The sequence below is a fragment of the Vanessa atalanta genome, chromosome 19, assembly GCF_905147765.1.
Source record: "Vanessa atalanta chromosome 19, ilVanAtal1.2, whole genome shotgun sequence".
NCBI classification, from domain to species: Eukaryota; Metazoa; Arthropoda; class Insecta; order Lepidoptera; family Nymphalidae; genus Vanessa; species Vanessa atalanta.
In genome coordinates this window covers 4,183,121-4,195,247 of record NC_061889.1, presented here as the reverse complement: position 1 = coordinate 4,195,247, position 12,127 = coordinate 4,183,121, and the positions used below count along the sequence as shown (strand labels likewise).

The following is a 12,127-nucleotide window of genomic DNA, read 5'->3' as shown; positions in this document are numbered from 1 at the left end:
TCATAAGCTAAATTTACTTGTCTGGGTGTTGGTTGGCACCACCCACTCATCAGATATTCTACCGCTAAAAAACAGTACTCAGTATTGTTGTATTCCGGTTTAAAGGGTGAGTGAGCAAGGGACATTACATCTTAGTTACCTAGGTTGGTGGCGCATTGGCGATGTAAGGAATGATTAATATTTCTTATAGCGCCATTGTCTATGGGCGGTGGTGAATACTTACCATCAGATGGCCCATATGCTCGTCCGCCAACTAATGCCATAAAAAAAAAAAAAAACATAGGTGCATATCCTTACTAACATTATAAAGGCGAAAGTTTGTATGGACGTTTGTTACTCTTTCACCCAAAAACTACTGAATACATTTTAATGAAATATAGCTTACATATCAGAATAACACCTAAAGTACAATTTATAAAATATATTGTGTGAATTGTCCAAATATACCGATATATCAAGTAAGGATAAAAAAATGGTATGAAGCAAACTTCTACTTCAAGAAAGGAAATGCCACTTTTTATGTCTAATACCTGACAAGCAACCCCTTAAACGCGACCGAAGACGAAAACTAGTTAATTAATAAAAATATGAATACTGACACAGATTGAAATAGTCAATAACGTTATCTAATAAGTGTAGAAGAAAAATAATAGCTAAACAATTTTATAAAGAGTTTCAACCGTAGCAAATGTATAAGCGTCGCTACATAGCAGTATTACAAAAGTGTGCTATTAAAAATTCACCGAAGAATCGCGGGCAACAAAATATACATTACCGATCCGGTATACGGGCTAATTAGACTGAAAATACTCATACGCTAGTTCCCATGGTGGTATGCAAAAATTGTTGAGAAAATACCATATGTGCGTGTTTGCTAATTCGAGGCCCGGTTGAGCAATTTCAGCTTTTAGAATGATCAGACTGGGAACCGAGATACGCGATGTCAGTACGGATCTTAAGAGATTATTGCTCTTTTCAACTTTCTTAGTTATAATTAAATAAGTACGTTTATATTTCTTTAAAGTATCAAAATTAACACAAGTTTTTTATTATTTATTTTTGGTTGGTTAGTCTGAATTGAAATATGCGCGATATTAAGTTTTTCTTTCCATTTAATAAATGTTGGTTCAATATTAAAGTATAGCGTAAAATAATTTAATTAATGAACACTAAAATAATTAATAAAATAAAAAAAATGCTTTTATAGTTGTATGTTGTTAATGCAATGCAATACATGATTCTAAACACATGTAATATTTTAAACTCTTTTTTAGGTTAAAAGTTATTGAAAGAAATATGCAAAACCGGTTTGTTAAAACAATGATTATTCAAACGATCGGTGAGCAAACTCTTCAAATCATATGCAAAATGCGATTCCCACGATCCCCGCTTATCGAGGCGTAGTGAAGCAAAGACGGTAGTCTTAAACAATGAAAGATATTGTGGATATGTTTGAAGTACAAACATTAAATGTGTATGTTAAGAAATCAATAATAATAAATATCTAGAAAAATATTTATGTCTCGAATTCTAATAGAATGTAATCCGCTTTTTTTTTTAATTTCCACATATTACATGTATGTACACTGCATGTAAAAACTTTTTGTATTTATTGTTTAACATGTGTGTTTGTTATTTTTTTTAATTCGATTTACTTTTTTTTACAAGCAGAACGGTATTATTAAGAGTACTTTATTTTTTAGGTATATCTTTGTATGCTGTCTTAAAATGCAAACTTCCTAACCCATGTGAACCCCCGGCGGTCAGTGGCGTGCGGTGCGGGCGTGACACCACTCTCCCAGGTTCGATTCCCGGCGGGCACTATTAGTGCCAATAACCATCAGCCGGTAGCCGGTCCAACTGGCTAATTTTCTCTAATTTTCCTATCAAAAGCGAAACCATTGTTTAAATCACCAATAAGGATAACTGTATTCGGAATCGTGAGAACATCGATTTTGTTACGTAATTATCGATTTTCGGTACGAACGGTTCAAGGCTGTGTTTTGATGGTAGCGTGCATATCGATATTTTGGTGGTATGAAATACGACCTTGTGATAATCCGTTAAATTGAGCTTGAAGGAAACTACGCTAACTGGCTGATGCCTAATGGTGTTAGTTAGAAAGGTACAGGGTTATGAATTAAACAATTAAAACACCTATTTGTGTTTAATATGACTAATGTTTTATGAAGTTTATTTTATTAATGATTAACTGTTAGTGTAGTAAATTAACAAAGTATTTACATAGATTCTTATTAAAAATGTTTATTAAACTTAAATAGATTATATCACCTATAACATTGTGAGTTATAAATGCATTAAACAATTAATAACCCTTCGTTATAAATATATAGTTAGGAATTCAACGTATGGATGATAAAGATACCATTATATTATATATAGTGAAAAAGGTGAGGAATGTAGTACTTATAAACTTTAGTGCATTAGAATGTTAAGGAATTTTATAAATTTAATATAGCATTAATAACCTTTGAATCGCGGCATTAAACCTCCGTTGGCAGCTACTTACCCTAACAAACCGTGAATAAATTAATCTCTAACACGCATGGAGGGCTGTCAGCGCGTCTGTCTGTGGCCTCGTTGCCTTGATCCTTGGCTTATTTATAGATATATTGATATCACATGTACATCTTATAGCTTAAATATTTCGTATTGAATATGAAATATTTGTATAGTATAATTCAATAAATTATATTTATAGAAAATACAATATTCATTATGCAGTATGAACAAGTTTTTTTTTTCAAATTTTTATTTGTAAGTATGTACGATATTAACTTTTTTTCGGGGCTCTATTAATGGAATTATTTTTTATTCGGTACTTTTTTATATTTAAGCGAAGCTAATTATAATTTTAAAATGATTGGCAGAATAGTTTTCTCTTTCGTCCAATAGTAGTTTATTGCTTTTTTTTAACGAGTTCGGAACGTATTATAATAAAAGTCTACTTTGTTTGGAATTGTCTTACTTGTTATTTATAACAGAGTATCGTAAGTTGCTGAGCTCCGTATCCCGTAGTAGTAAAGTTGAATCCGATACAAGAAATAAACTATATCTAAAGTTACCTTCATTGTAAAGATGGGGTCGAAGGATTTATTTATGAGTTTGTAATACAACATTATTTCTCAAGAATACCGTTCAAACGTTGATCTTCCTAGCCGATAAGTCCTAGTGCTGGCATAACCTATGGTCTTTTAATATACCGCGTCTAATCATCGGGTAACGTAATAGGCATATAATAGAAGCAATGCAATTATACATTAAAAACCTATTAACATATATTTCATATAAATCAACTGATTGTAGGAGGATTAATAGAAAGTTTTCAAAAATATTTTAATTAATTAATTACTATATTGAATAAGATAAATTGTTAGTTCTTTTGTATATTAATAGAAATACATTGATTTATTAGTTTTAGCAAGAATTTTAATAACCCCACTTAGGGTTCAAATCCGGACAAGTAAATCGATTCGTCTTTAGCATTAAATCTTTATTACAATCCAAAGATATCTTTCTTTATTTCAAGTCCACAGTAAAGTAGTGTTGTGGATTAAACTCTCTATCTCAAGCAGAAGAAGGCAGTTGTTTTTGGATTTCTAAAGACTTCAATTAAGTGTTTAGTTTTAAAGTACTCAATAATCGATTTATCGATAATTTCGAGTAATCGATTTGATATATATTTTTTAAGTTTGTTGTTACAATAATAATATTTATAGAAAGTATTGATTCAATACAAAGATTGTTTTTTTTAACAAGTATCGCGCAAAAATCGGTGTTTATTTTGACATTAAATTTGTACCATAATATTCAGCGTGTTTCAGAGAACATTTTCGGCTAAATAATCAATATAATTCAACGTATAATGTGGCCTGGTCTACTAGTATAGTATAATGTAAGCTTCGAAAAATGGTCGCAATTTGTATATGTATACTGTTAAAGATTATACCATTATACACACATATATATACATAATTAATCAATCGACGATTGTTTGAACGAATTAAATGTAAATTTATAAATTATCATAGAAAAAATAAATCTGACAAACCTTGTTGAAAGTAATTCGATTTCCTCACGTAAACGCACACGAGCGCCATCAGTTGGAGCTGCGATAGTCTTTGTCGAGTGGAGGGAGGGAGGGGTAGAAGGTCCCGAAGGTTGGCAATCTCTGCGTTGATGAGGTCGCGCCGAAGTTTGCTCGCGCCTTTCGTTGATTTGCCTTGATCGAACCTGAGAAAGAAATTTCATATTATATAATAGGTTTATTTACTTATTAATTAATATTATTGTTAAAATATAAGTTGTCTATAGTTGATACTGTATACTTTGTGGTAAATTTCGCGCCTTTTCTCTGACTCTGCAATATTACTCTGCTCTGTGACATAATAAAATACAGTTCGCTGTACTCTAAGCCTTTTATTACAAAAAGCAAATCCACTATTGTAACAATTATATTAATAACCTTTAAAGGTGTCGATATTATAAGGATTTGTTATATAATAGCAACATAACATATCAATTATTGACTATGACTTGAAATGAAAATCTGTGATTGCTTTAGGAATACTCAACTCAAGTCAAAGTCAAGTCATATATCTTTATTCAATATAGGAGTGTTTACACTTGCTTATTGATAGTCAAGAAGAGAAGAAAAAGAGAGAAGTGTATACTTAATTCCAATTGGAGATTTATTTGTAAAGTTATAGTATTATAAGTTACACTAACGAAGGCACACCACGTAAAAATTAATATTTTTTTAAATAAAATTATAAGATAAAGTATATTCTATGTTGTTTTTTTTTTACTTTCTTTATTCTTAATTGCTTCACGCACATTAAGACGTCTTATAAGCATCATCCATATCATCTTCTTAATATAAAATAGGTATACGAATAACCTTACGTACGCTACACTTTGTATGAAACCGTATTTTGTAACGAGTTTTTATTCATTAGGTCCATCCCGTCTATCTATTCGCGTTTCTTTTCTTGTTATATATAAAAAGATGTAATTAAAAATCATGACAGCATAAAATAATTAATAATAATATATTACAAGTGCCTTCAACTTTAAATGCACTTTCAGTTAAATATTAATCGGACGTCGCGTTCAAACGATAAAGGCGTTATCAATCCAAGCTCTTATGATGTTTAAAACTCCAGCTGTCTGAAATTTTGATATCTTTAATATACCGATCGAATACCGGTTCCAATATAAGTGTTAACTTGTCTCCCATGACGTATGCCGACTAAAATAGTCTTGCTTCAATCAATTGGAATGCGGTTAATTAGTTTGCAAATTGCTATCTGATTTAACTGCATCTGGAAGCTACGTCATCGTGAAAAATAAGCTGTACTATTACGCGTTTTAAACTAAGGAAAACAATGTTTTTTGTAAATCATATGATAAGAACCAACATCGCAAATTTTGATCTTCCTTAGGACCTTTAGTTATTGTGTCAATTAATATACGATTTTACTATGATTTTTTCTAGTTTGTGTGATTAAAAATTTAAGCGTGAAAAATATGATAATTTAGAATTTAACTGACTGTAAAGGTTTCCTCTCAAGAATGAATCACAGGGACAAAAAATCACGTGATAAAATAATAGGGCACGTGTTCTATCCTGAAGGCATTCTCTGAGTCTTGATAGCAAAACATCTTAGACGTAATTTCCGAGGGTTTCATACTTTGATGTCACGAGTTTAATTTTTGTGATTTTTATTTTTTAAAACGATAACAGTTCCTTATTCGTAATTAAGACGTAGATGGTCATTAAAAACATTTTAGTTTCATCATTGGTAAAAATTTTATAAAGTTCAAAATATAAAAATGATATTAAAAATTGAAAGAAGAACCGTTGTAGGTTAACGCTAAAATATTAAAAATAAAACAAAAATGCTAATTAAAATATTAGTGTTAAATATATATAATGTACTATCATTTGTCAATTCTTCTAAAACATCGAGACTATATCGATTATATTTATCGATGTATAGATTCGTTATGCTTAAAATAATCGTTTAGACAGGTTTACCATTTATAAGAAGATTTATTAACATTTTATATTGATTTTAATGGAGGCCCATTAGATGTATTCAAACATTTTTATGATTTTTCTTATGGGTTATTACAGAAACGTGAATATTAGTATAAGCTCAATAAAATGAATTTATTAAGTGTTACTGATATATATTTCAATGTTATCGGATTATTCTAATGACATAATGTTATTATTTTTTTAATTAGAAATCATTTTTTTAAATACTCTTTAATTCTACTTTATTAAAACACTAACAACCCGGGGCGGGTCGTTAGTGTTTTAATAAAGTAGAATTAAAGTAGTAAAGGCTTCACATGGGTTTCACAATTTATTGATATAGAAAATGAAGTGATATACATAAAAGTTATTCCGTCAGGACATACAATATAATATATGAACAATTTCTCCCATTAAAACATTAGATTATTACTTTCGTAGCACCCGAATTTGTCCCCTACATACAAACAAACAAATTGTACCTCTTTATAATATTAAAATATAGATTAACTTTAAATTGTGTCTACAAATAAGAATTAATATAAAATTGGTCATGCCTTTATTTCCTGTACAATTAACTTCAAGTTACATCATTACAATTGGTTCACATCGACCAATAATAAAGTAATTCTTCCATAAAAACAATAAATTACTTTTCGTTATAATTCGAATATTTAAAACGACCTTGACAGATAATTGAAGTAATATAAGCGTTTAATACAGTTTCTGTTTAAAGGTCAATCTTTGAATATGTTTTTAATAAGCCAATTAAACAGTTAAAGTATTTGTTACAAATGTTATCTATAAAGTATAGTTTAAAACTTATAAGTGTGTATAACTTTGTGTATTATTTGTTTTGTGAAAAAAAAATTAAAATACACGCAATTGATTTACTTTACAAACCTTACAACGCACACGAAGAGTTTTCTTGTTGCCTTTATTTTTTTTAATGGTAAATAAATGGTAACTTAATAGTAGGAGCTAACTATGAATCAATTTAAAATTTAAGATAATAACTGTATCTCTTTTTAGGGTTCCGTGCACAAACGGTAAAACGTCAGTCTATTACTAAGACTGTCCGCCCGTCTGTTCGTCTGTCGTCAGGCTTTATCTCCTGAACCGTGATAGTTAGAAATTTGTAATTTTCACAAATGATTTATTTTTGATGCCACTATAACAAAGAAATACTAAAAAACAGAATAAAATAAATATTTTAGGGGGCTACCATACAACTGACATGATTTTTTATGCCGTTTTTAGAGGTATTGGTACGGAACCCTTCATGAGCGAGTCCTACTCGCACTTTGCCGGTTTTTTAAATAACCAACAAAAAATAAAAAAAAAGTTTATATATACGTATATATTAAGGGGTTTTTAAACGTTATTTTGTATAGGAGTTCAAAAAATAAACTAGGTAAAACATAAGTAGAATAAAATACCTAGGTATAATTAGTCTCCCTCAGCATTTTTATAAATGTAGTATCAACAGTAGGTATCGTTTCACTAATCATTATAAATGACGTAACATGTCAAGTGAAGGGAAACAATTATATGGAATCTAAAAACTATTGATCAATTAAAAGTACTTACGTCTAGCCATGACCCCACTTTAAATAATTGATCGAATATTTAGCTACCTGGTTCAATCACTAGTATTTTTTTTTTTTTTTAATATTACTTGTTATTTGAGCGGAATTTTTATTTAAATGTATACAGTATTTGTAGCTTGAATGTTAAAAATATTTTTTGAAAATTATGTTTTTATCGTTTATCGAGGAAAGCGGAAATTAATGTTATTTGTTTTTTTTTTATAATAAGTTATTAGATTTTGTCTTCCTGTTCGATATTGACCATTGTGACTAATATCATCGGAGAATATTTACCTGTGCTGTAAATATAATTAATAGATCTGAAGTAGGTGCAACAAGTGTGCTCACACCCTTCCCTGCTGGTAACGTGATACGACATAAGAGAATTCGGGGACGTAAATATTAACACTGGCAACTTTCAAATTTCAGACTAATTTAGAATATTTTTATTTGGTCATAGAAATTTTCAGAGTATCATAAACTAATAGTTTATGTTTTGAGAAAAATTATGGATGTCATAAATTGCAAACACAACACAAAACAGTCAGAAATTAAAAAGAAAAATATTGTTAACAAACAAACGGTCAATCATCATGACGTTCAACCGCGGAGAGCTGGTGAATGAATGGTCTGTAATTAATAAAGTTAATTCATTCATTCATCAGCTACAGACTTAGAAATTGTTTAATTTGAAACAATTTCTATTTACGTATTGACTTTCTTCGGTGTTTGTTTTCACATATAGTTATTTACTGTATGTAAACGATTACATAACAAACAATACATTAACTCACTCAACCTCCAAACAGGAAAACAACAGTACTAAGTATATTACTTTTTTTATAATTTCATATCGATTAACATTTATTTTTTATAGTTTTAAAATTAAAAAGCTAGCTAAGCTACATTAGGTGAAGATGTTGATTTGTTTTCTCTCTTTGAATTCTGAGGTCTTCTTTAAGTAATTGTGTTACTTAGAATAGAATTTTACATTTGTTATTTTATATTATTTTAATTAGTGTACACAATGTTGAACCAAATAAAATGAAATAAATAAATATGATGAGTGGGTTTCATATAGTATTACATACCCAGATAAGTCCTACCACCATGTAAAATGTCGGATTATTTTCTTATTTTATTAAGAGAGATTTGTATTTGAGAGATATCGATGTGATTTGAGATTTAAAGGCTTACCAGATAAAACAATCTATAAGTCTACGCGTATTTTAGTCAAACAAAGAGGCAAGCATGGCGTAGTCTACATTTTTAAAAAAGATTGTATTGTAAAGAGAATATTTTTTAAGAATTCCATACAAATAACTTACTTCACATTTAACATTCCCACGTTGAAAAAGGAAGAAAGCTCGCGGTAAAGATGGTAACCGAAGGGTTTAATCAGTGGCACAAAGCGGCTATATCAATGAGTGCGTCCGTATGGTCGCTTATTAGTTAATAAAAAGGCACACGCGATGTTTTTAAGTTCAAAGGCTCGTGAAGGCGGTAAGTTTTGCTTGTAATATTGTTATTGTGTTGCAAAAATGTTAATAATTTGTATACTAACAAAGTCTTTCGTATTGAAAAAAGTGGTTGAGGTAATTATTTCTAATTTATGAAGCCTTATTGGTGAGTGCGTTTTAACCTGTACTGAGCTTATTAAAGGGATTATTATTGATTTATGTATTTATAATTATATTGTATTTTAATATCAATACGATATCAAGTATCAAGATATAGTATAAGATATAAAGTATAGTAAGTTACAATGACGTGATATTTTAGTATAGTAAATTAATACAATACAGACCAGGCCCCAATTTTACAAACAAATTGACAGTTTACCACAATCGAATCGAAATATAATCGTAGCCGTGCAGCCGTTTTCATATTCGGTCATTGCAGTTCGGTCAAACTTGGAACGGAATGTAATAAGAACTATATCGTAACTGATATAAATAAGTAAATAAGTTGTTCCACAGCTACAACTAAACTAAGGATATTTTTTGTAAGGAATAGTAAGTTAGATCAGAATAGAATCGGGAACGTATCATTAAGGCAGTAGAATTAGCCCCCTATGCATCTGTGCGTGTAAATATTTGCATTTAATATTGATTTTAAGTTTAGCCAACATCACCAATATTTTTCATCATCATCACCATCAATATAAAAATATTAAATTCACAACAATTCAATGAATAACAGTTGAATCACTTTGTAGTAGTTGTGCAAAAAGCTTCATTAAAAATATAGCATCTCGCCTTATTGCCTACACAGGTGACAAGAGGGCTGGTTCGTTTTTAACCCAGAGGAACGGAATTGCGATTCGGGAAGCAATCGGCTGCTAGCATTCTTGCTACCATTCCATGCGGTCATACAGTAACTATTTTTAATTCATATTTGTACATACAAATTAATAAAAAGTTAAAATGTAATATAATTACTTTAACCGTATTAAATGTATCTCAATAACTAAGCTTGTTTAGCCGCGGTCTGACGTGGAAATTCCCCGTTTTCCCACGCTGTACGCCAGCCGCCACAAAGGCGCTCAATAATTTAGGCAATTTTCCAATATCGGCCTGTCTGTGGTACAAGTTTGGCAATTAATTATAGACTAAACTAAAAATATAATATCGCTTTTATTAAGTTGCACAGTTTCAGTGAAGACAGATTTCGTTATAATGTGTGTACATTTATTTTTCTCTGATTAAATCTTCTCTCTACTTAAATAATGTTAAGAGTCAGTATTTGGCTCTATTGTTACATTTTTAATGTTTAATTTTTTTAGAATACAACAATTTACTAATATTTATTACTTTTTCATTTATTTTTCATCATAAATTAAATAATTTTAATTATATTTATTTCTAACTTTTATAATTATTTACTTTTATATTCGCGTTTTGTTGCAACATTATTATTATTTTTTTAATATTTTTTATTTTAAATTTTAAATATAGTATATTTATTCGCGTTTTACATGCACCATACACAAAAGCCATGTATAGAAACCGCAACAGCGTATCAGCGCACTGTACAAGGCCCTCGCATTACTACCTATGGTATTCTTCTATCTTCAAACTACTCTATAAATTCTAATTGTATGTTTCTTGAGATATATTTACTATTATAATATTGAAATACGACTTTTTTTAAAATAAAAATGCCTTTTTATTTTAATGTCCTACTTGGTGGTAAGGCATTGCGTAAACCCGTTTGGGTGGATACCACCCATTCATCAGATATTCTACCGCCAATCAGCAGTATCTACTCAATATTGTTGTGTTACGGTTTGAATGGTGAGCGAGCCAGTGTAATTGTACGCGCAAGGAATATAGGTTCTTCGTTTTCAAGGTTGGTGGCATATTGGCGATGTAAGGAGTGATTACTATTTTTTACAGGGTCATTGTCTATGGGCGGTGGTGACAACTCACCACCAGGTGGTCCATTTGCCTGTCGGCCTACATATATCATATAAAAAAATGGGTAAAAATCGTATAATTTAGATGAAACACTTCTAACTAACTCCAGTATAATATATTGTTTTCTAAAAAACTGTTTAAAAAGAACAATTTTACCATACATTATTTCCATATAACTTAATCTATTTACGTAGTGCGTGTCATATAAGCTCTTTGGATGCACGCTTTTTTTATTCATATAATATACCTTTCTCTGTCTATCTCTGAATAATAGAATGAATAATATAATGATAAAAATAAATACCAGATTCACTTCACTTGAAATAGTTTGCTGCAATATAATTATACATATATCACTATTTTTTGTAATAAGTTAATTGCCAATGTAAACATTCTGTATTATTATAACGTACAAAGCATCACATGTTGCACTTGCTTCACATACTACTTTATAAAGAGTTGATTATGATAGCTCCGTCTAACAATCGCCTTGGAAAGTGCGCTAAACGGAGCCCGGAGCGAGCAATTTCCTCACATCTCGCATCGTAGGAATTCTAGTCATAATAAGTGAGATCTACTCGACTTATGCTCGCCTGGTAGTATTTCAAATTTAACACCGCCAATAACCAGTTCTAGAAAACGAAAGTTCCGAAATGTATTTAAAAGTAATATTTACTAACCTAAAAAACGTTTATGATACGGATATCGATTGCACACGAACTTTGTCCTGTCGAATTATTTTTGTTGCATATGAATTATTATATAAAAAATATTTAATAACGCTCGTATAAAATGAGCCGTTCTTAAAATATTTGGGTCCAAACAGTCGGAGATTCAAATTATGTGTATAAAAACAAAATATTCTCGATTCAAGTAGTTTCATAAAAACCCTTTTAAATCGTCACGGTACAGTTTTGTATTCAATCTAAACCACCGGTTTGGAAAGTAGATTCTAGAAGAACTGGTAACAAACTCAGTAGTAACTCTCTTTGTAAGTAATTGTAAGTAATAAAAAAATGAAAGCATTTACTTGTACAAAGTTCGTCATGAGTATG

General features: G+C 30.1%; 1 protein-coding gene across 1 annotated transcript in view; it reads right to left on the bottom strand.

Annotated features, from left to right (window-relative positions):
- LOC125071289 (nuclear receptor coactivator 2-like) overlaps window positions 1–12,127 on the bottom strand; it is a 121,513-nt gene that overhangs the window by 78,620 nt on the left and 30,766 nt on the right. Inside the window, exon 3 of the mRNA XM_047681467.1 lies at window positions 4,073–4,254. Within this exon, the coding sequence (XP_047537423.1) occupies window positions 4,073–4,254 (182 nt within the window). The remainder of the gene's footprint in view (window positions 1–4,072; window positions 4,255–12,127) is intronic.